Source organism: Salmo trutta, chromosome 25 (genome assembly GCF_901001165.1).
Source record: "Salmo trutta chromosome 25, fSalTru1.1, whole genome shotgun sequence".
Lineage (NCBI taxonomy): Eukaryota > Metazoa > Chordata > Actinopteri > Salmoniformes > Salmonidae > Salmo > Salmo trutta.
In genome coordinates this window covers 3,990,957-4,012,738 of record NC_042981.1, presented here as the reverse complement: position 1 = coordinate 4,012,738, position 21,782 = coordinate 3,990,957, and the positions used below count along the sequence as shown (strand labels likewise).

General features: G+C 48.0%; 1 protein-coding gene across 1 annotated transcript in view; it reads left to right on the top strand.

The window, feature by feature from the left end:
• Positions 1–21,782, top strand: part of zfyve26 (zinc finger, FYVE domain containing 26) — a 73,776-nt gene that overhangs the window by 8,581 nt on the left and 43,413 nt on the right. The window contains exons 8-14 of the mRNA XM_029712683.1: positions 5,328–5,564; positions 6,757–6,862; positions 7,094–7,872; positions 12,265–12,489; positions 17,132–17,331; positions 19,657–19,761; positions 20,071–20,193. Coding sequence (XP_029568543.1) covers positions 5,328–5,564; positions 6,757–6,862; positions 7,094–7,872; positions 12,265–12,489; positions 17,132–17,331; positions 19,657–19,761; positions 20,071–20,193 — 1,775 coding nt within the window. The remainder of the gene's footprint in view (positions 1–5,327; positions 5,565–6,756; positions 6,863–7,093; positions 7,873–12,264; positions 12,490–17,131; positions 17,332–19,656; positions 19,762–20,070; positions 20,194–21,782) is intronic.

Here is a 21,782-nt window from a genome sequence, read left to right as displayed (position 1 = left end):
AACCACAGGTATATATATCACCCTGCAGACCCTGTCCACCACTACAGAAACCACAGGTATATATATCACCCTGTAGACCCCTGTCCACCGCTACAGAAACCACAGGTATATATATCACCCTGCAGACCCCTGTCCACCACTACAGAAACCACAGGTATATATATCACCCTGCAGACAGGCCCTGTCCACCACTACAGAAACCACAGGTATATATATCACCCTGTAGACCCCTGTCCACCGCTACAGAAACCACAGGTATATATATCACCCTGTAGACCCCTGTCCACCGCTACAGAAACCACAGGTATATATCACCCTGCAGACCCCTGTCCACCGCTACAGAAACCACAGGTATATATATCACCCTGTAGACCCCTGTCCACCGCTACAGAAACCACAGGTATATATATCACCCTGTAGACCCCTGTCCACCGCTACAGAAACCACAGGTATATATATCACCCTGTAGACCCCTGTCCACCGCTACAGAAACCACAGGTATATATATCACCCTGCAGACCCCTGTCCACCGCTACAGAAACCACAGGTATATATATCACCCTGCAGACCCCTGTCCACCGCTACAGAAACCACAGGTATATATATCACCCTGCAGACCCCTGTCCACCGCTACAGAAACCACAGGTATATATATCACCCTGTAGACCCCTGTCCACCGCTACAGAAACCACAGGTATATATATCACCCTGTAGACCCCTGTCCACCGCCACAGAAATCACAGGTATATATATCACCCTGTAGACCCCTGTCCACCGCTACAGAAACCACAGGTATATATCACCCTGTAGACCCCTGTCCACCGCTACAGAAACCACAGGTATATATCACCCTGCAGACCCCTGTCCACCGCTACAGAAACCACAGGTATATATATCACCCTGCAGACCCCTGTCCACCACTACAGAAACCACAGGTATATATATCACCCTGTAGACCCCTGTCTACCGCTACAGAAACCACAGGTATATATATCACCCTGTAGACCCCTGTCCACCGCTACAGAAACCACAGGTATATATATCACCCTGTAGACCCCTGTCCACCGCTACAGAAACCACAGGTATATATATCACCCTGTAGACCCCTGTCCACCACTACAGAAACCACAGGTATATATATCACCCTGCAGACCCCTGTCCACCACTACAGAAACCACAGGTATATATATCACCCTGTAGACCCCTGTCCACCGCTACAGAAACCACAGGTATATATCACCCTGTAGACCCCTGTCCACCGCTACAGAAACCACAGGTATATATATCACCCTGTAGACCCATGTCCACCGCTACAGAAACCACAGGTATATATATCACCCTGTAGACCCCTGTCCACCGCTACAGAAACCACAGGTATATATATCACCCTGTAGACCCCTGTCCACCGCTACAGAAACCACAGGTATATATATCACCCTGCAGACAGGCCCTGTCCACCGCTACAGAAACCACAGGTATATATATCACCCTGTAGACCCCTGTCCACCACTACAGAAACCACAGGTATATATATCACCCTGTAGACCCCTGTCCACCGCTACAGAAACCACAGGTATATATATCACCCTGTAGACCCCTGTCCACCACTACAGAAACCACAGGTATATACACTGCTCAAAAAATAAAGGGAACACTTAAACGACACAATGTAACTCCAAGTCAATCACACTTCTGTGAAATCAAACTGTCCACTTAGGAAGCAACACTGATTGACAATACATTTCACATGCTGTTGTGCAAATGGAATAGACAACATGTGGAAATTATAGGCAATAAGCAAGACACCCCCAATAAAGGAGTGGTTCTGCAGGTGGGGACAACAGACCACTTCTCAGTTCCTATGCTTCCTGGCTGATGTTTTGGTCACTTTTGAATGCTGGTGGTGCTTTCACTCTAGTGGTAGCATGAGACGGAGTCTACAACCCACACAAGTGGCTCAGGTACTGCAGCTCATCCAGGATGGCACATCAATGCGAGCTGTGGCAAGAAGGTTTGCTGTGTCTGTCAGCGTAGTGTCCAGAGCATGGAGGTGCTACCAGGAGACAGGCCAGTACATCAGGAGACGTGGAGGAGGCCGTAGGAGGGCAACAACCCAGCAGCAGGACCGCTACCTCCGCCTTTGTGCAAGGAGGAGCAGGAGAAGCACTGCCAGAGCCCTGCAGAATGACCTCCATCAGGCCACAAATGTGCATGTGTCTGCTCAAACGGTCTGAAACAGACTCCATGAGGGTGATATGAGGGCCCGATGTCCACAGGTGGGGGTTGTGCTTACAGCCCAACACCGTGCAGGACGTTTGGCATTTGCCAGAGAACACCAAGATTGGCAAATTCACCCCTGGTGCCCTGTGCTCTTCACAGATGAAGCAGGTTCACACTGAGCACGTGACAGAGTCTGGAGACGTCGTGGAGAACGTTCTGCTGCCTGCAACATCCTCCAGCATGACCGGTCATGGTGTGTTAGTCATGGTGTGGGGTGGCATTTCTTTGGGGGGCCGCACAGCCCTCCATGTGCTCGCCAGAGGTAGCCTGACTGCCATTAGGTACCGAGATGAGATCCTCAGACCCCTTGTGAGACCATATGCTGGTGCGGTTGGCCCTGGGTTCCTCCTAATGCAAGACAATGCTAGACCTCATGTGGCTGGAGTGTGTCAGCAGTTCCTGCAAGAGGAAGGCATTGATGCTATGGACTGGCCCGCCCGTTCCCCAGACCTGAATCCAATTGAGCACATCTGGGACATCATGTCTCGCTCCATCCACCAACGCCACGTTGCACCACAGACTGTCCAGGAGTTGGCGGATGCTTTAGTCCAGGTCTGGGAGGAGATCCCTCGGGAGACCATCCGCCACCTCATCAGGAGCATGCCCAGGCGTTGTAGGGAGGTCATACAGGCACGTGGAGGCCACACACACTACTGAGCCTCATTTTGACTTGTTTTAAGGACATTACATCAAAGTTGGATCAGCCTGTAGTGTGGTTTTCCACTTTAATTTTGAGTGTGACTCCAAATCCAGACCTCCATGGGTTGATAAATTGGATTTCCATTGATTATTTTTGTGTGATTTTGTTGTCAGCACATTCAACTATGTAAAGAAAAAAATATTTAATAAGATTATTTCTTTCATTCAGATCTAGGATGTGTTGTTTAAGTGTTCCCTTTATTTTTTTGAGCAGTGTATATCACCCTGTAGACCCCTGTCCACCGCTACAGAAACCACAGGTGTATATATATCACCCTGTAGACCCCTGTCCACCGCTACAGAAACCACAGGTATATATGTCACCCTGCAGACCCCTGTCCACCACTACAGAAACCACAGGTATATATCACCCTGTAGACCCCTGTCCACCGCTACAGAAACCACAGGTATATATATCACCCTGTAGACCCCTGTCCACCGCTACAGAAACCACAGGTATATATATCACCCTGCAGACCCCTGTCCACCGCTACAGAAACCACAGGTATATATATCACCCTGTAGACCCCTGTCCACCGCTACAGAAACCACAGGTATATATATCACCCTGTAGACCCCTGTCCACCGCTACAGAAACCACAGGTATATATATCACCCTGTAGACCCCTGTCCACCACTACAGAAACCACAGGTATATATATCACCCTGTAGACCCCTGTCCACCGCTACAGAAACCACAGGTATATATATCACCCTGTAGACCCCTGTCCACCACTACAGAAACCACAGGTATATATATCACCCTGCAGACCCTGTCCACCGCTACAGAAACCACAGGTATATATATCACCCTGTAGACCCCTGTCCACCGCTACAGAAACCACAGGTATATATATCACCCTGTAGACCCCTGTCCACCGCTACAGAAACCACAGGTATATATATCACCCTGCAGGCCCTGTTCACCGCTACAGAAACCACAGGTATATATATCACCCTGCAGACCCCTGTCCACCGCTACAGAAACCACAGGTATATATATCACCCTGCAGACCCTGTCCACCGCTACAGAAACCACAGGTATATATATCACCCTGTAGACCCCTGTCTACCGCGACAGAAACCACAGGTATATATATCACCCTGTAGACCCCTGTCCACCGCTACAGAAACCACAGGTATATATATCACCCTGTAGACCCCTGTCCACCGCTACAGAAACCACAGGTATATATATCACCCTGTAGACCCCTGTCCACCGCTACAGAAACCACAGGTCTGTTACAGACCCTGGCTAGGTTAGCATCACAGGTCCTGGCTAGGTTAGCACCACAGGTCCTGGCTAGGTTAGCTAGCACCACAGACCCTGGCTAGTAGGTTAGCTAGCACCACAGACCCTGGCTAGGTTAGCACCACAGACCCTGGCTAGGTTAGCACCACAGACCCTGGCTAGGTTAGGTTAGCACCACAGACCCTGGCGAGGTTAGCACCACAGGTCAATGGCTAGGTTAGCACCACAGACCCTGGCTAGGTTAGCACCACAGACCCTGGCTAGGTTAGCACCACAGACCCTGGCTAGGTTAGCACCACAGACCCTGGCTAGGTTAGCACCACAGACCCTGGCTAGGTTAGCACCACAGACCCTGGCTAGGTTAGTTAGCACCACAGGTCCTGGCTAGGTTAGTTAGCACCACAGGTCCTGGCTAGGTTAGTTAGCACCACAGGTCCTGGCTAGGTTAGCTAGCACCACAGGTCCTGGCTAGGTTAGCTAGCACCACAGGTCCTGGCTAGGTTAGCTAGCACCACAGGTCCTGGCTAGGTTAGCTAGCACCACAGGTCCTGGCTAGGTTAGCTAGCACCACAGGTCCTGGCTAGGTTAGCTAGCACCACAGGTCCTGGCTAGGTTAGCTAGCACCACAGGTCCTGGCTAGGTTAGCTAGCACCACAGGTCCTGGCTAGGTTAGCTAGCACCACAGGCCCTGGCTAGGTTAGCTAGCACCACAGACCCTGGCTAGGTTAGCTAGCACCACAGACCCTGGCTAGGTTAGCACCACGGGTCCGTTACAGACCCTGGTGAGGTTAGCACCACAGGTCCTGGCTAGGTTAGCACCACAGACCCTGGCTAGGTTAGCACCACAGACCCTGGCTAGGTTAGCACCACAGGTCCTGGCTAGGTTAGCACCACAGGTCCTGGCTAGGTTAGCACCACAGGTCCTGCCTAGGTTAGTGGAGGGTGGCGGTGTTGGTGCCCTCCTAGCAGCCCTGGTAGAGCAGGCCAGTCTGAAGGGTTAGGGGGCTAGGGCTAGGTGCCTAGCGTTAGGGGGCTAGTGGGTTAGGGGGTTAGGGTTAGTGTATAACTAAGTGTATAATGTGTTGTGTCTCTGTAGTGGAGAGTCCTGCTGCTGGTGCCCTCCTAACAGCCCTGGTAGAGCAGGCCAGTCTGAAACAGTCGGAGTTGGAATCCCACCCGGTCCGTTCCTCCATGAAGCAGTTGCTGCGTTCCATGGACCAGCTGTGTCCCTTTGAGCCCCAGGGCTCCCCCTGCAGGCCAGACTACATGAGGAGCTTCGTGGACTATGTCAACACGCTAGCGTCGGTGTTAATACACAGCCTGGGATGCGAAGGTGAGTGTATTTACCTGGTGTGGGGTGAGTTGGTAGAGCATGGCGCTTGTAACGTCATGGGTTTGATTCCCGCTGGGGCCACCCATATGAAAATGTGTATATATATGTATGTGTAGCAAAAGGAGTCCATGCTGAAGCGTTAGCTTTTGAGTGGCAGAGACTCTTAAAGGGAGGACGATCACGTGTGGTTGTGAAAGAGGTCCCGGGTCGGAGCCAGGTATGTGCCCGAATTGGGAGGAAGTGGTACTCGCTAAGCAAACTGCAGCGGCAGGAAGCCTTGCAGTTAAGAGCGTTGGGCCGGTAACCTAAAGGTTGTTGGTTCGAATCCCCGAGACGACTAGGTGTAAAATCCGCCAATGTGCCCTTGAGCAAGGCACTTAACTCCAATTGCTCTTGAAACTTTTATTTTAGATTTTTTTTCTCTGACATCTTTGCACATGCGATAGAACAGCAGAATAGAAACAGAATTATATTCTACTCTCCTTTTCTCCTCCGTTTCAACAACAAACCAACAACAAACCAATAACAAACCAACAACAAACCAACAACAAACCAATAACAAACCAATAACAAAGGCACTGGGGTGAACAGTGCTGTTTTTTTCCCCTAATGTGAATGTGACCTTTTTATAAATACAATATACACTAAATAATGTACACCTTCCTAATATTGAGTTGCACACCGTTTTGCTCTCAGAACAACCTCAATTCATCAGGACAGGGACTCTACAAGGTGTTGAAAGCGTTCCACAGGGATGCTGGTCCATGTTGACTCCAACACTTCCCACAGTTGTGTCCAGTTGGCTGGATGTCCTTTGGGTGGTGGACCATTAATACACACAGGAAACTGTTGAGCGTGAAAAACCCAGCGGCGTTGCAGTTCTTGTCACAAACCGGTGTGCCTGGCACCTACTACCATACCTTGTTCAAAGTCACAAATCTTTTGTCTTGTCCATTCACCCTCTGAATGGCACACATACACAATCCATGTCTCAATTGTCTCAAGGCTTACAAATCCTTCTTTAACCTGTTTCTTCCCCTTCATCTACACTGATTGATGTGGATTTAACAGGTGACATCAATAAGGGATCTTTCACCTGGATTCACCTGGTCAGTCTGTGTCATGGAAAGAGCAGGTGTTCTTAATGTTTTGTACACTCAGTGTTATGTTCAATCTCTGTCTCTCTCCTCAGACCAAAGCAGTGAAGTGAAGTTGGGCAACCCACTGCTGGTACTCCTCCAAGCCCCGTCTCAGCTGCTCTCTCACCTGCTGTTTGATAGACAGGTGGCTCCTGACAGGTAGATTTACCCCCCCCTCCCTACTCGTCATGGGAACCCCGGCTTAGAGGCAGTATCACAAGTATATTTCGTGCTCTTTCATTCATTGAATTCAAACAATTTCAACACTATGAGCTTGTGTTTCTTGTTTTAATATGAACGAGTGTATTTCATTCTACATCCTACTGTTATATCTTGTGTGTGGCATTCTACTAACATCCTATCCCTCCCCCTCTCTCTCTCTCTCTCTAGAGTTTTGTCTCTGTTGCAGCAGGAGGGTCTGCGTCTGAGTGTCCAGCAGGTGATCGTGCAGCACTGCTGTGAGGCTCTGCCTTTATGGGACAGGTGCCCCGAACCAGAGTGGGAAGCTAGCCCCAGGAGAGAGGCTGGTTCTGGGGGAGAGGCTGGTTCTGGGAGAGAGGCTAGCCCCAGGAGAGAGGCTAGCCCCAGGAGAGAGGCTGGTTCTGGGGGAGAGGCTGGTTCTGGGGGAGAGGCTGGCCAGGGGCAAGGACAGACCGGACCAGGGGAAGGGGTGTTTAGGACTGCCAGTCTGGCAGCCCTGCTACAGCTACAGACCCAGGAACACATGTCAATGCTGGGCATCACTGAGCCTCAGTCCCATTCCCCCAGCTCTGAATCTGAAACCTCGCCCTCGTTGGAGGACCTGCGAGCAACTACACCTCCCATCCACATCTTGTCCTCCTCTTCTCTTTCACCTTCACGACCAACCTCCTCTTCTTTTCTCCTCACACCATCAGCTCTGTCCTTCCTCAAATCTCGCTCCCCTCTACTGGCCACCGTTGCCTGTCTAAGTGCCAGTCCGAGAGGTGCTGCCCGGGTACAACCGTCCGGTTGGCTGGTGTTCCGGGGCGGCGGGCGTAAAGAGTGTGTACTGGACGGGGAGCAGATCTCCAGGGAGGGGGAAAACCTGCTTAGAGACTTCCCCATCCTGAGGTCCTACCTGGGGGCCATGGTTCAGCCCGTCCTTGGTGCTTCGCTGGGGCCTGGGGAGGATGGAGCCAGTGGTGGAGGTAAGTTGTGTTGTTTAGCTTTTTTGTGTTTTGTGTTTGCTTTTATGGTATTGTGTAATTTGATGTGTGTATATAGATATTTACAGTGTAATTGTTGTTTATTGATGTCTTCGTGCAGGGCTCATCCGCGAGAGAGACCGTATTCTCTGCATGACTCCCTGCTTAAAGTGGAACTGACACCGTTTTAATTACTTTGCGGATATGCAACAGACAATCATAATATCAGTCAAAAAATATCAAATTCCAAGTTTATGCTTTTATAAGAGGTTTTAAAAATAGGTTATATTTGACTCCACATTCCATGACGTACAATAAGGCATTGTTGTCAGAATAGATGGATGCAGTTCAATGCATGATTTAATATATTTTAATATAATATATATCACCAATACATTTTCTTGGTAGTACAAAACATACTGCTATCAGGTTGTAAATCACAGCTGGACTGGTACATTGTTTACTGTTGGTAGTCCAGAACATATTGCTATCAGGTTGTAAATCACAGCTGGCCTGGTACATTATTTACGTTGGTAGTCCAAAACATATTGCTATCAGGTTGTAAATCACAGCTGGACTGGTACATTGTTTACTGTTGGTAGTCCAAAACATATTGCTATCAGGTTGTAAATCACAGCTGGGCTGGTACATTGTTTACTGTTGGTAGTCCAGAACATATTGCTATCAGGTTGTAAATCACAGCTGGACTGGTACATTGTTTACTGTTGGTAGTCCAAAACATATTGCTATCAGGTTGTAAATCACAGCTGGGCTGGTATATTGTTTACTGTTGGTAGTCCAAAACATATTGCTATCAGGTTGTAAATCACAGCTGGCCTGGTACATTGTTTACTGTTGGTAGTCCAAAACATATTGCTATCAGGTTGTAAATCACAGCTGGCCTGGTACATTGTTTACTGTTGGTAGTCCAAAACATATTGCTATCAGGTTGTAAATCACAGCTGGACTGGTACATTGTTTACTGTTGGTAGTCCAAAACATATTGCTATCAGGTTGTAAATCACAGCTGGCCTGGTACATTGTTTACTGCCTCCATTATAGATACACTGTTTCAGTTTCAATGACTCAATATTTTGGACAAAAAAAACAAAAACCAGACGACTATAACTACAGCTGGGAATGTCAATACAATCATAGCTAAGGAAATGATCACGAGTCAGTCATAACGTGGCTAATAGGCTAGTGTATCTATGTAGTATTTATCTAGCAGCTAGCTAGCTAGCTAGCTAGATAGATAGATAGATAGATAGCTAGCTAGCTAGATAGCTAGCTAGCCAGCCAGCCAGCCAGCCAGCCAGCTAGCCGCTAGAAGGATGTCATGTCATTGGAGGAGCTTTTTCCCCCCATATCGTTGTATTTTTTTTTGGTGGCTGTACACCGCTAGAGATGCAGTTGTCATTAGGTTAACTAGCAAGAACTTAAACGACTGTTATCCAGTTAGCTAACATGTATCTCTTGCGTTCGCAAATTCACTCTGGCTATCTATCTACTCCAATTTCAGAGCGCTCTTATCGGAGTGTACCAGAGCGCAGAATAACTGATGAATTTATGAACGATCAACACCCGTTGAAATACGGCCGGTGTCGGTAAACGTTGGCAAAAAAAAGTTAATAGTTAACATGTAAACAGCCTATCCAGCTCTGGTACATTGAGTAAAATGGTCAGAGTGAGGTGTTCTCTCATTTGTGTCTGGAAGTAGCTAGCTAGCTAGTTAGCTTGGGTGCTTGGTTGGGACAAGCCTGCATTGGCAGGCAAACTGCAGAAGGACCGGTAGGCTACCATTCCCAGTCGTTTATTAGTGCAATTTTAACGGCCAAACTATCTGGAAAAAGTTTTGAGAGGGTTTATCTAATGTTCCTTCGTTAGATTTTCGTACATCTTGCTCTGGCTAGCATTAGTTGTTGATCTTGTTGTTGATGTGCATCACTGAGGGAGAGAGAGAGCCTACCTTTTCATGGTTGTTCAATCAATAGGACTGTAAGGCTCCCAAATGTAAGGGGACTTGTGTGGTGTTTTACAGAAATCCATTCAGGTTAATTTAGCTTTTTTTTTTTGATAATGCGTTCTACTGATCTAAAGTCGCCTGTAAACACAGTCCAGTTCATAGTGAATGATGACAGGTCCTACTGCCTGTTAACACACAGTCCAGTTCATAGTGAATGATGACAGGTCCTACTGCCTGTTAACACACAGTCCAGTTCATAGTGAATGATGACAGGTCCTACTGCCTGTAAACACACAGTCCAGTTCATAGTGAATGATGGCAGGCCCCTGTGTGGCAAATGGCTTGTTTGCATTAAGGCCTACTGTCGCTCTGATTGGCTATAGTGCACCGGTCTGCATAGACTCTGATCCTGGATGAGACGTATGGTTTTGTTCGGTTTTATTTACTGCAGTGTGTCTATTAATTGTCCTAACGCACAGCCGCTTTCCATATTGCTATAGAAGTATAAATATACACTTCTAATTTATGAAAACATTCAAACGACCATATCTAAGTGCTCGCTTGTCAGATTATGATTTTTTTTTTTTTTAAGTGTCATATTCTTCCTGGGAATGTATATTATGACCAGATTTAAATAAGATTTAATGTCGCTAAAATGCAGTCAGTTCAACCTTAAATGGTTGCCTAGTGATTAGAGCGTTGGGCCGGTAATTGAAAAGGATTGCTAGATTGAATCCTCAAGCTGACAAGGTAAAAATATGTCGTTCTGCCCCTGAACAAGGCAGTTAACCCACTGTTCCCCGGTAGGCCGTCATTGTAAATAAGAATCTGTTCTTAACTGACTTGTCTAGTTAAATAAAGCTTCAATAAAGCAATTGAATCACATTTTATTTATATAAATATTTTTTCTGCAGTTCAAAATTATTGAAATAATAACACATTTCTACACCCATATGAAATGATGGGTTAGCATTTTATTTGCTGTTTTTCACAGAAATGTGCCTTGATCATAAAACTTAACTATAGACAATGTATCAAAACAAAAAGCATATAGAGATCTGTAAAAATCACATCACAGATCAGGCTAGCAGAACGTTAGCCAGAGGCTAGCAGAACGTTAGCCAACGTTAGCCAGAGGCTAGAGAGGCTAGCAGAACGTTAGCCAACGTTAGCCAGAGGCTAGAGAGGCTAGCAGAACGTTAGCCAGGGGCTAGCAGAACGTTAGCCAGGGGCTAGCAGAACGTTAGCCAGGGGCTAGCAGAACGTTAGCCAGAGGCTAGCAGAACGTTAGCCAGAGGCTAGCAGAACGTTAGCCAGAGGCTAGCAGAACGTTAGCCAGGGGCTAGCAGAACGTTAGCCAGAGGCTAGCACTTTTGAGACCAGCCTAGTAGAACATTAGCCAGACTAGCTGAACAGCACAGATTTTTTTACCCTTGGATATAGAGAATGTCACCCGGGCTAGTAGTAATTTCAGTCTACTAGCCTAACTGACAAGTGCCAAAAATCCTTCAGCTCAAATCAAATGTATTTATAAAGCCCTTTTTAAAACCCCAAACAGCAAGCAATGCAGATGTAGAAGCACGGTGGCTAGGAAAAACTCCCTAGAAAGGCAGGAACCTAGGAAGAAACTTAGAGAGGTACCAGGCTCTGAGGGTTTGGCCAGTCCTCTTCTGGCTGTGCCAGGTGGAGATTATAAGAGTACATGGCCATTAAGGCTAGATTGTTCTTCAAGATGTTCAAAGATCACCAGCAGGGTCAAATTTATGATCATAGCAAATAATAATCAGTGGTTATAGAGGGTGTAACAGGTCAGCACCTCAGGAGTAAATGTCAGTTGGCTTTTCATAGCCCGAGCATTGAGGTCGAGACAGCAAGTGTGGGGAAGAGCGAGACAGAGAGCGAGACAGAGAGACAGAGAGCGAGCGAGAAGGTTCAGGACAAAGTAGAATTTTAGGGTTCCATAGCCGCAGGCAAAACAACAGAAACTGGATCGGCATCATGACTGGGGACAGACAGGAGTCATCAGGCCAGGTAGTCCTCAGTCATATATTATAGGGAGCATACTCAAGTTCACACAGGATACCAGACAGACAGGAGAAGGAGAATTTCACCAAATAGGATAGACAGTCCCTAGCCCCCCCGCGCATAGATACTGGGGGGGTGTCGGGGAACACTGTGGCCCTGTCTGACGATACCCCCGGACAGGGCCAACAAGGCAGGATATAACCCCACCCAATTTACCAAAGCACAGGTCCAGTTGGTGGGACCAACAAGCAATAAGGCATCAGTAATAGTGGTGGAAATGTGATTTACCATTCACAGAAACTACAATAACTGTGTTCTCTCTCTCTCTCTCTCTCTCTCTCTCTGTCTCTCTCTGTCTCTCTCTGTCTCTCTCTCTCTCTCTCTCTGTCTCTGTATATATGTAGATACTGGAGGTCTTGGGGCAGCCCTCTGTGGTAAACCACTGGTGGCTCTGCTCCTGTCTGGCCCTCAGGGGACACCTGCCCAGGCTGTGGCTATGGAAGCCTTCCAGCAGGCCCTGGCCTCTCGGGACCTGGGCAGGGCTCTGAGCCTGCTGGAGCTGTATGGACAGGGCTGTAGCCAGGAGAAGGTGCTCCGAGACAGGCTGCTAGCCTGGGCTGCTCTGGAGGGTGAGTACTGGGTTCATTACTCTGTGTGGAAGTTGACCTAGGATCAGCTTCCACTCTTTACCATTGTGGGGAAAATGCTAAAATGACATCAGATCAATGTCTGGTGAGGGAGGGTCCCAAATGTCACCCTATTCCCTATATAGTGCACTCCTTTAGGCCCTATTCCCTATATATAGTGTACTCATTTTGACCAGCACCTATAGGGCTCTGTTATTTTACCAGGTAAGTTGACTGAGAACACATTCTCATTTACATTCCCTACATCATTCACTCCTTTAGACCCTATATATAGTGCCCTCCTTTAGACCCTATTCCCTATATATAGTGCACTCCTTTAGACCCTATTCCCTATATATAGTGCCCTCCTTTAGACCCTATTCCCTATATATAGTGCACTCCTTTAGACCCTATTCCCTATATATAGTGCACTCCTTTAGACCCTATTCCCTATATAGTGCCCTCCTTTAGACCCTATTCCCTATATATAGTGCACTCCTTTAGACCCTATTCCCTATATATAGTGCCCTCCTTTAGACCCTATTCCCTATATATAGTGCACTCCTTTAGACCCTATTCCCTATATATAGTGCCCTCCTTTAGACCCTATTCCCTATATATAGTGCCCTCCTTTAGACCCTATTCCCTATATATAGTGCCCTCCTTTAGACCCTATTCCCTATATATAGTGCACTCCTTTAGACCCTATTCCCTATATATAGTGCCCTCCTTTAGACCCTATTCAGTGCCCTCCTTTAGACCCTATATAGTGCCCTACTTTAGACCCTATTCCCTATATAGTGCCCTCCTTTAGACCCTATTCCCTATATATAGTGCACTCCTTTAGACCCTATTCCCTATATAGTGCCCTCCTTTAGACCCTATATAGTGCCCTCCTTTAGACCCTATATAGTGCCCTCCTTTAGACCCTATATAGTGCAGTCCTTTAGGTATATTGACTGAGAACACATTCTCATTTGCAGCAACAACCTGGGGAATAGCAACAGGGGAGAGGAGGGGGATGAATGAGCCAATTGTAAGCTGGGGATGATTAGACAGCCGTGATGGTATGAGGGCCAGATTGGGAATTCGGCCAGGATACCTGGGTTAACACCCCTACTGTTACGATAAGCACCATGGGATCTTTAATGACCTCAGAGAGTCAGGACACCCGTTTAACGTCCCATCCGAAAGACGGCACTCTACACAGGGCAACGTCCCCAATCACTGCCCTGGGGCATTGGGATATTTTTTTAGACCAGAGGAAAGACTGCCTCCTACTGGCCCTCCAACACCACTTCCAGTAGCGTCTGGTCTCCCATCCAGGGACTGACCAGGACCAACCCTGCTTAGCTTCAGAAGCAAGCCAGTAGTGGGATGCAGGGTGGTATATGCAGTGCACTACTTTAGACCAGGGCCCATAGGGCTCTTATCTAGTGCACTACTTTAGACCAGGACCCATAGGGCTCTTATCTAGTGCACTACTTTAGACCAGGGCCCATATTCACTATAAAATGAATAAGTTGCCATTTGGGATGTTACTTACCATGGTTCTGCTTGAACAAAATCACACTGTTTATGTTGTCTGTTTGGGGATTTTTAGGTAGCCTTGTGGTTAGAGGGGGGAGGCAGGTAGCCTTGTGGTTAGAGGGGGGGAGGCAGGTAGCCTAGTGGTTAGAGGGGGGAGGCAGGTAGCCTAGTGGTTAGAGGGGGGGAGGCAGGTAGCCTAGTGGTAAGAGGGGGGGAGGCAGGTAGCCTAGTGGTAAGAGGGGGGGAGGCAGGTAGCCTAGTGGTTAGAGGGGGGGGCGGGCAGGTAGCCTAGTGGTTAGAGGGGGGGCGGGCAGGTAGCCTAGTGGTTAGAGGGGGGACGGGCAGGTAGCCTAGTGGTTAGAGGGGGGAGGCAGGTAGCCTAGTGGTTAGAGGGGGGAGGCAGGTAGCCTAGTGGTTAGAGGGGGGGAGGCAGGTAGCCTAGTGGTTAGAGGGGGGGAGGCAGGTAGCCTAGTGGTTAGAGGGGGGGAGGCAGGTAGCCTAGTGGTTAGAGGGGGGGAGGCAGGTAGCCTAGTGGTAAGAGGGGGGGAGGCAGGTAGCCTAGTGGTTAGAGGGGGGGCGGGCAGGTAGCCTAGTGGTTAGAGGGGGGGCGGGCAGGTAGCCTAGTGGTTAGAGGGGGGACGGGCAGGTAGCCTAGTGGTTAGAGGGGGGGAGGCAGGTAGCCTAGTGGTTAGAGGGGGGGAGGCAGGTAGCCTAGTGGTTAGAGGGGGGAGGCAGGTAGCCTAGTGGTTAGAGGGGGGGAGCAGGTAGCCTAGTGGTTAGAGGGGGGAGGCAGGTAGCCTAGTGGTTAGAGGGGGGGAGGCAGGTAGCCTAGTGGTTAGAGGGGGGGAGGCAGGTAGCCTAGTGGTTAGAGGGGGGAGGCAGGTAGCCTAGTGGTTAGAGGGGGGGAGGCAGGTAGCCTAGTGGTTAGAGGGGGGGAGGCAGGTAGCCTAGTGGTTAGAGGGGGGGAGGCAGGTAGCCTAGTGGTTAGAGGGGGGAGGCAGGTAGCCTAGTGGTTAGAGGGGGGGAGGCAGGTAGCCTAGTGGTTAGAGGGGGGGAGGCAGGTAGCCTAGTGGTTAGAGGGGGGGAGGCAGGTAGCCTAGTGGTTAGAGGGGGGGAGGCAGGTAGCCTAGTGGTTAGAGGGGGGGGGAGGCAGGTAGCCTAGTGGTTAGAGGGGGGGAGGCAGGTAGCCTAGTGGTTAGAGGGGGGGAGGCAGGTAGCCTAGTGGTAAGAGGGGGGGAGGCAGGTAGCCTAGTGGTTAGAGGGGGGGCGGGCAGGTAGCCTAGTGGTTAGAGGGGGGGGCGGGCAGGTAGCCTAGTGGTTAGAGGGGGGACGGGCAGGTAGCCTAGTGGTTAGAGGGGGGGAGCAGGTAGCCTAGTGGTTAGAGGGGGGAGGCAGGTAGCCTAGTGGTTAGAGGGGGGGAGGCAGGTAGCCTAGTGGTTAGAGGGGGGGAGGCAGGTATAGCCTAGTGGTTAGAGGGGGGAGGCAGGTAGCCTAGTGGTTAGAGGGGGGGAGGCAGGTAGCCTAGTGGTTAGAGGGGGGAGGCAGGTAGCCTAGTGGTTAGAGGGGGGAGGCAGGTAGCCTAGTGGTTAGAGGGGGGAGGCAGGTAGCCTAGTGGTTAGAGGGGGGAGGCAGGTAGCCTAGTGGTTAGAGGGGGGAGGCAGGTAGCCTAGTGGTTAGAGGGGGGAGGCAGGTAGCCTAGTGGTTAGAGGGGGGGAGGCAGGTAGCCTAGTGGTTAGAGGGGGGGAGGCAGGTAGCCTAGGGGTTAGAGGGGGGGAGGCAGGTAGCCTAGTGGTTAGAGGGGGGGAGGCAGGTTAGCCTAGTGGTTAAGAGGGGGGGAGGCAGGTAGCCTAGTGGTTAGAGGGGGGGCGGGCAGGTAGCCTAGTGGTTAGAGGGGGGACGGGCAGGTAGCCTAGTGGTTAGAGGGGGGAGGCAGGTAGCCTAGTGGTTAGAGGGGGGAGGCAGGTAGCCTAGTGGTTAGAGGGGGGAGGCAGGTAGCCTAGTGGTTAGAGGGGGGGAGGCAGGTAGCCTAGTGGTTAGAGGGGGGGAGCAGGTAGCCTAGTGGTTAGAGGGGGGAGGCAGGTAGCCTAGTGGTTAGAGGGGGGGAGCAGGTAGCCTAGTGGTTAGAGGGGGGAGGCAGGTAGCCTAGTGGTTAGAGGGGGGAGGCAGGTAGCCTAGTGGTTAGAGGGGGGGAGCAGGTAGCCTAGTGGTTAGAGGGGGGGAGCAGGTAGCCTAGTGGTTAGAGGGGGGAGGCAGGTAGCCTAGTGGTTAGAGGGGGGAGGCAGGTAGCCTAGTGGTTAGAGGGGGGGAGGCAGGTAGCCTAGTGGTTAGAGGGGGGGAGGCAGGTAGCCTAGTGGTTAGAGGGGGGAGGCAGGTAGCCTAGTGGTTAGAGGGGGGACGGGCAGGTAGCCTAGTGGTTAGAGGGGGGAGGCAGGTAGCCTAGTGTTTAGAGGGGGGGAGGCGGGTAGCCTAGTGGTTAGAGGGGGGTAGCCTAGTGGTTAGAGGGGGGGAGGCAGGTAGCCTAGTGGTTAGAGGGGGGAGGCAGGTAGCCTAGTGGTTAAAGGGGGGGAGGCAGGTAGCCTAGTGGTTAGAGGGGGGGGAGGCAGGTAGCCTAGTGGTTAGAGGGGGGAGGCAGGTAGCCTAGTGGTTAGAGGGGGGACGGGCAGGTAGCCTAGTGGTTAGAGGGGGGAGGCAGGTAGCCTAGTGTTTAGAGGGGGGGAGGCGGGTAGCCTAGTGGTTAGAGGGGGGTAGCCTAGTGGTTAGAGGGGGGGAGGCAGGTAGCCTAGTGGTTAGAGGGTTGGGCAAGTAACCGAAAGGTTGCTGGATCAAATCCCCGAGGTGACAAGGTACAAAATCTGTCGTTCTGTTCCTGAACAAGGTAATTAACCCACTGTTCCCCGGTAGGCCGTCATTGTAAATAAGAATTTGTTCTTAACTGACTTGCCTAGTTAAATAAAGGTTCAAATCAAAATATAAACAATCTACTGTTTTGACATTTTGGAGATATGATATTGTTGATATTTTTTCATTCCTGGTGCCAATCTAGTAAATCTTTTACTTCCTGATACAAGTGCTGATTTGTTCTTATCTCCCTCCTTCCCACCTCCCTCCCCTACAGATGGTGAAGACAGCATAGGCCAGTTGTTCAGAGTACAGGACCCATGTCTGAGGGCCCGTGTGGCCATACAGGCCCTGGAGCGCTGGCCCCTCGGGCCCTCTCTGGAGCTGCTGGAGTTCTGCCTCAACAACCCCCACGTGGAGGTCTCTCTCAAGGGGGAGCTTGAGCTCAGGAAGACGGAGCTGAACATCTATCAACGGGTAACCGGGGCCATTTCATCAAAGTTATTATGTACTTTATGATCGTGTTAATTGAAGCCCGGGGGGAGAGAGATGTTAATTGAAGCCCGGGGGGAGAGAGATGTTAATTGAAGCCCGGGGGGGAGAGAGATGTTAATTGAAGCCCGGGGGGGAGAGAGATGTTAATTGAAGCCCGGGGGGGAGAGAGATGTTAATTGAAGCCCGGGGGGGGAGAGAGATGTTAATTGAAGCCCGGGGGGGAGAGAGATGTTAATTGAAGCCCGGGGGGGAGAGAGATGTTAGTTATTAAGTTAGTGTATTTCTAATTTGGGTGGTTAAGCAATCGAGTCTGGGTCGGGCTCACGCAAAAACAAAATGCCATACCATTGGAGGACTCCTAGATATATATATAATGTAACATTGGGTCGCGTGTTGCGTTTTGTCTGTTAGCTCAGGGCTTCGGGACACTGGGTGTGAATCCATAGCCCAGGGCTGAAGCTTAACCTGAGGGTTAACATTATGCTTGTGGGATTATGGGATAAACTAGCTCAGGGTCAGTTAGGTTGATGATACACTAGATATTTTTCGCGGCAACGTTGCCGAGGAATATTGATGACAACGGCGTGGTGTAATGAGACACTGGAGCAACATAGACATTAATTATAGAATGTATATATGAACTTTAAAACTCAACTTCTCTATTTTTTTTATATATTTACTAATCTCTTTTATCTGTACTGGAATGAATCAGTTAACAGATAAGCAACACAGAGGTGTTGACCCTGCCCTGGACATCTACTTAACCTAATGCCAGTCAAGGCAATGGCAACGCAGGCATACGGATAAGTCGATGTCACTTTTTACCTCACAGTGTGTAAGATAGCAGGTGTAGGTGGTGTTCATCCAGCTAGCCAGCTAGTTTAACTGCGTCTACTACATTCGATCTGAGGGTTTTTTAAGGGATACTTCGAGATTTTGGCAACGAACTTCAAACTGCACACAGAGACCATAAAAATGGAATCCACGAGTTCATCTGACTCTGGGGGAAGTAGATAAATGGGCTTTATTGCCAAAATCTCAAAGTATCCCTTTAAAAACAACAACAAAGTTTGATTACTTTCCCTACAACTTGGACAGTAATTTTGTCTACTGCTCTACTTTTCAAATCTAAAGCCAGAACACTTCCTCCATTACCAAAACAATACTTTAAAAGAGCTAAAGCAAGTCCCACAATGTTTACGTGAAATTACCATCTACTTATTATTATAGTTATTATTTACAACCGCTACTCATCTTACACAGTTTAAGATTTTAAAAAAAAATGTAAAAAGTAATTAGAACTAAAGTGTGCAGACGGGTCTGGATTAAGTTGCGTACATACTACTTTTTGAAACCATTTTATACCTTTTTTTAAACTATTCAACTTATTCATCCGCTTTTATTTGGATTTCTTCAACGTTCTTAGGTTCCATTGTGACACCATGACATGCAACAAATGCACCTTTTGACACAGATCGCCTACTTACCTTTTCTTCCCGACAACTTGAGACAAAACACTTTAGGGTATGACACGTTGGGTCTACTTCTCTGCTTTTCAAATCGGAAATCGTAACAGAAATATATTCTACCAATTATAGAGGTGCAGCTGTTTTTATCTCCTACCTTCTTTTTTTGTTAATAAACAACTGACATTTTGACCTCTTACCCAACAAGCTAGATGACAAGTGAAAAGGGTATGAAATCTTCCTCTATTTCTCTACTATTCAAATCTGTAATCGAAACAGAAATAACTTTTACCAGTCAAGAGGTAGACCTGTTTTAGTAACCGCATCAACTATTTTGCATCTTGGGGGAAAAAAAATGTAAAAACTCCTGTTTTTGATCACTTTCACAAAAACTTAGAGAGTTTGAAATCTTTGTCTACTTCTCTGCTATTTAAATCTGAAATCAAAACACTTCTTCCACTTCCCCAAAAATACTTTTAAAGAGCTGAAGCAAGGCGCACAATTTTACTTCATGTAAAAGTACCATCTACAGTGAGCTCCAAAAGTATTGGGACAGTGACAAAACATTTTTTGTTTGTTTGTTGTTGTTGTTTTGGCTTTGAACTCCAGCACTTTTGGATTTAAAACTATACAATGAGGTTAAAGGACGGATTGTCATCAGCGCACACATATACCGTGCCGGCAGGAGTTTGACCCTTCTGGCACAAACTTCTCTGCCATCTTTCCTGTCTTTCTCTCATAGTGTCTATCCACAATAAAGAACTAAATATGACTGCTTCCATTCCTTTAAAAAAAATAAACAAAAAAACAGTTTAAAACATTAACAAAACTTCTATCCTAGATGTTGAACCTGCAGCCTTCGTTGCCGTGGGCCACCTGGCAGGAGCTGAGGACAGAGTCCAGGAGAGACCCTGAGTCCATGTTTTCCAGGATGTTGGAAGCTAGGGTGAGTCTCAGCACTGTGTTTATAAATAGCCTGGCACCTTTTATAATGCTGACGTTCTAGACCTTGAGTCTATGTTTTCTAGGAGGCTGGAGGCCAAGGTAAGTCCCACCACTGTGTTTGTAAATAGTCAATTTTTTACATTTTTATCCAGGTTAACTTTAGCACTAACTTTTTTTAATGGATGTTTTTAGTATTTACAAAAACACAGAGCACCACATTTTAGGGTTCTAGATAAAGGATTAAATGGATCAAAAGATGCTTCCTCTGCTGTCCATTTGATGTGTCCTCTCATCATCATCTCTCCGCCAGGAGTTTTCCCTGTGTGCCCAGTGGATGGCGCTGTACTCTGTCTCAGACCACCTCAGATTACAGCTGCAGACTGAACACCTGCTACACCTGCTGGAGAAAGGACAGACTGACAACGCTTTCCAGGTGGGCTTTCATCTGCATCGCTATTGTCAAAACTGTCTTTCTCCATTTCTTCTACTTTCTCTCCTCCATATGTGACCGACTGGCTCGATTCGGTCTTATGTTGCAAAATTTGAAATTGTGTTTTTTTCCATAGGATAAAAGTAGAGACTCAGAGCTAGAAAATGGTATATCAGACACTACAGTTGAGGAACAATGGGGAAGTAATTCTGCTTTGAAAGTTGATGCACTTGTAACCTCACTTTTGAGAAAATGGCCTTTGAAAATGTTGGTACACCTACTGGAGAGCTCTTCTTTGTCTACACCCAATCAGCATCGTTCACAGTCTCTTAAACTTTAGCTCCGCCCATCTCTTTAAGGGTTGATCCGAGCGTTCTGTCCTAACAACAGCAGTCAAGCACCCAAGCTAACTGGCTAACTTTGACTAGCTTGCTAGCTACTTCCAGACACAAATGAGAGAACAGCTCACTGAACATTACTCGCCCTAGCAGAGCTGGTTTGGCTGTTAGTCACCAACACTCTGGATAACCTAACTGTGCTGCTGGCAACAATTTACGTTTCTTTTTGCCAACGTTTACTGACACCGGCCATATTCAGCGGGTGTTGAGCGTTCTTAAATTCGTCAGGTATTCTGCGCTCTGAAATCGGAGTAGATAGCCAGAGCGAATTTACCAGCTACGTCTATCGACAGTTGTCGAAGTGACATGAACATTCTACTGAAATGGTTACTTGCATAGCGGAGGCCTTTGTTTAGACATGTAGCTAGCTAGCTAAACAATGAACCATAATCCCAACTCATGACATTACTACCCTGCATGAATCTACAGGTAGCTAACCAACAAGGTTCAATGTTAGCTAGCTAGCTAACATTAACCTATAACTAGCAATGCAAATGGCTCTGAGATTTGTAAGTCGCTCTGGATAAGAGCGTCCGCTAAATGACGTAAATGTAAATATGAATAATATTACTACACAGATCATACAGGTATCGTTAGCTAGCTAACAGTACACTTTAACTTGAAATGAAAAGGTCTTTCTGACAAAATGTAGCTAGCTAGACTATCTTACCTGTATACATGGATAGACGCTTCTCCCTCTCACGGATGCCATCGCTCATCCATATATTTATATGTACATATTCTCATTCCCCCCCTTTTAGATTTGTGTGTATTTAGGTAGTTGTTGAAGAATTGTTAGATTACTTGTTCGATATTACTGCACTGTCGGAACAAGAAGCACAAGCATTTCGCTACTCTCGCATTAACATCTGCTAACCATGCGTATGTGACCAATAAAGTTTGTTTTGATTTGACGGTTGCTCTTAGTTTGAAGATATAATCCGGAGACAGGTGTTTTCTCCATCTCCTTAGCTATCATACTCTAATTCCACTGATTTCAAAACTTGATCGTCCAGAAAGTGGAGAGTAACTCTTATGCAGTTGTACAACGCGATATATATATACATATAAAGAAAAGCTGCGTTAGACAGGATTACCTACACATACTGACCAGCTCAGTATGTGTAGTGGTGCTCTGTGCGTGCCATCTTGCCGACAAATCCAACCTCATCTCTCGGCATGTCCAGCCCACTC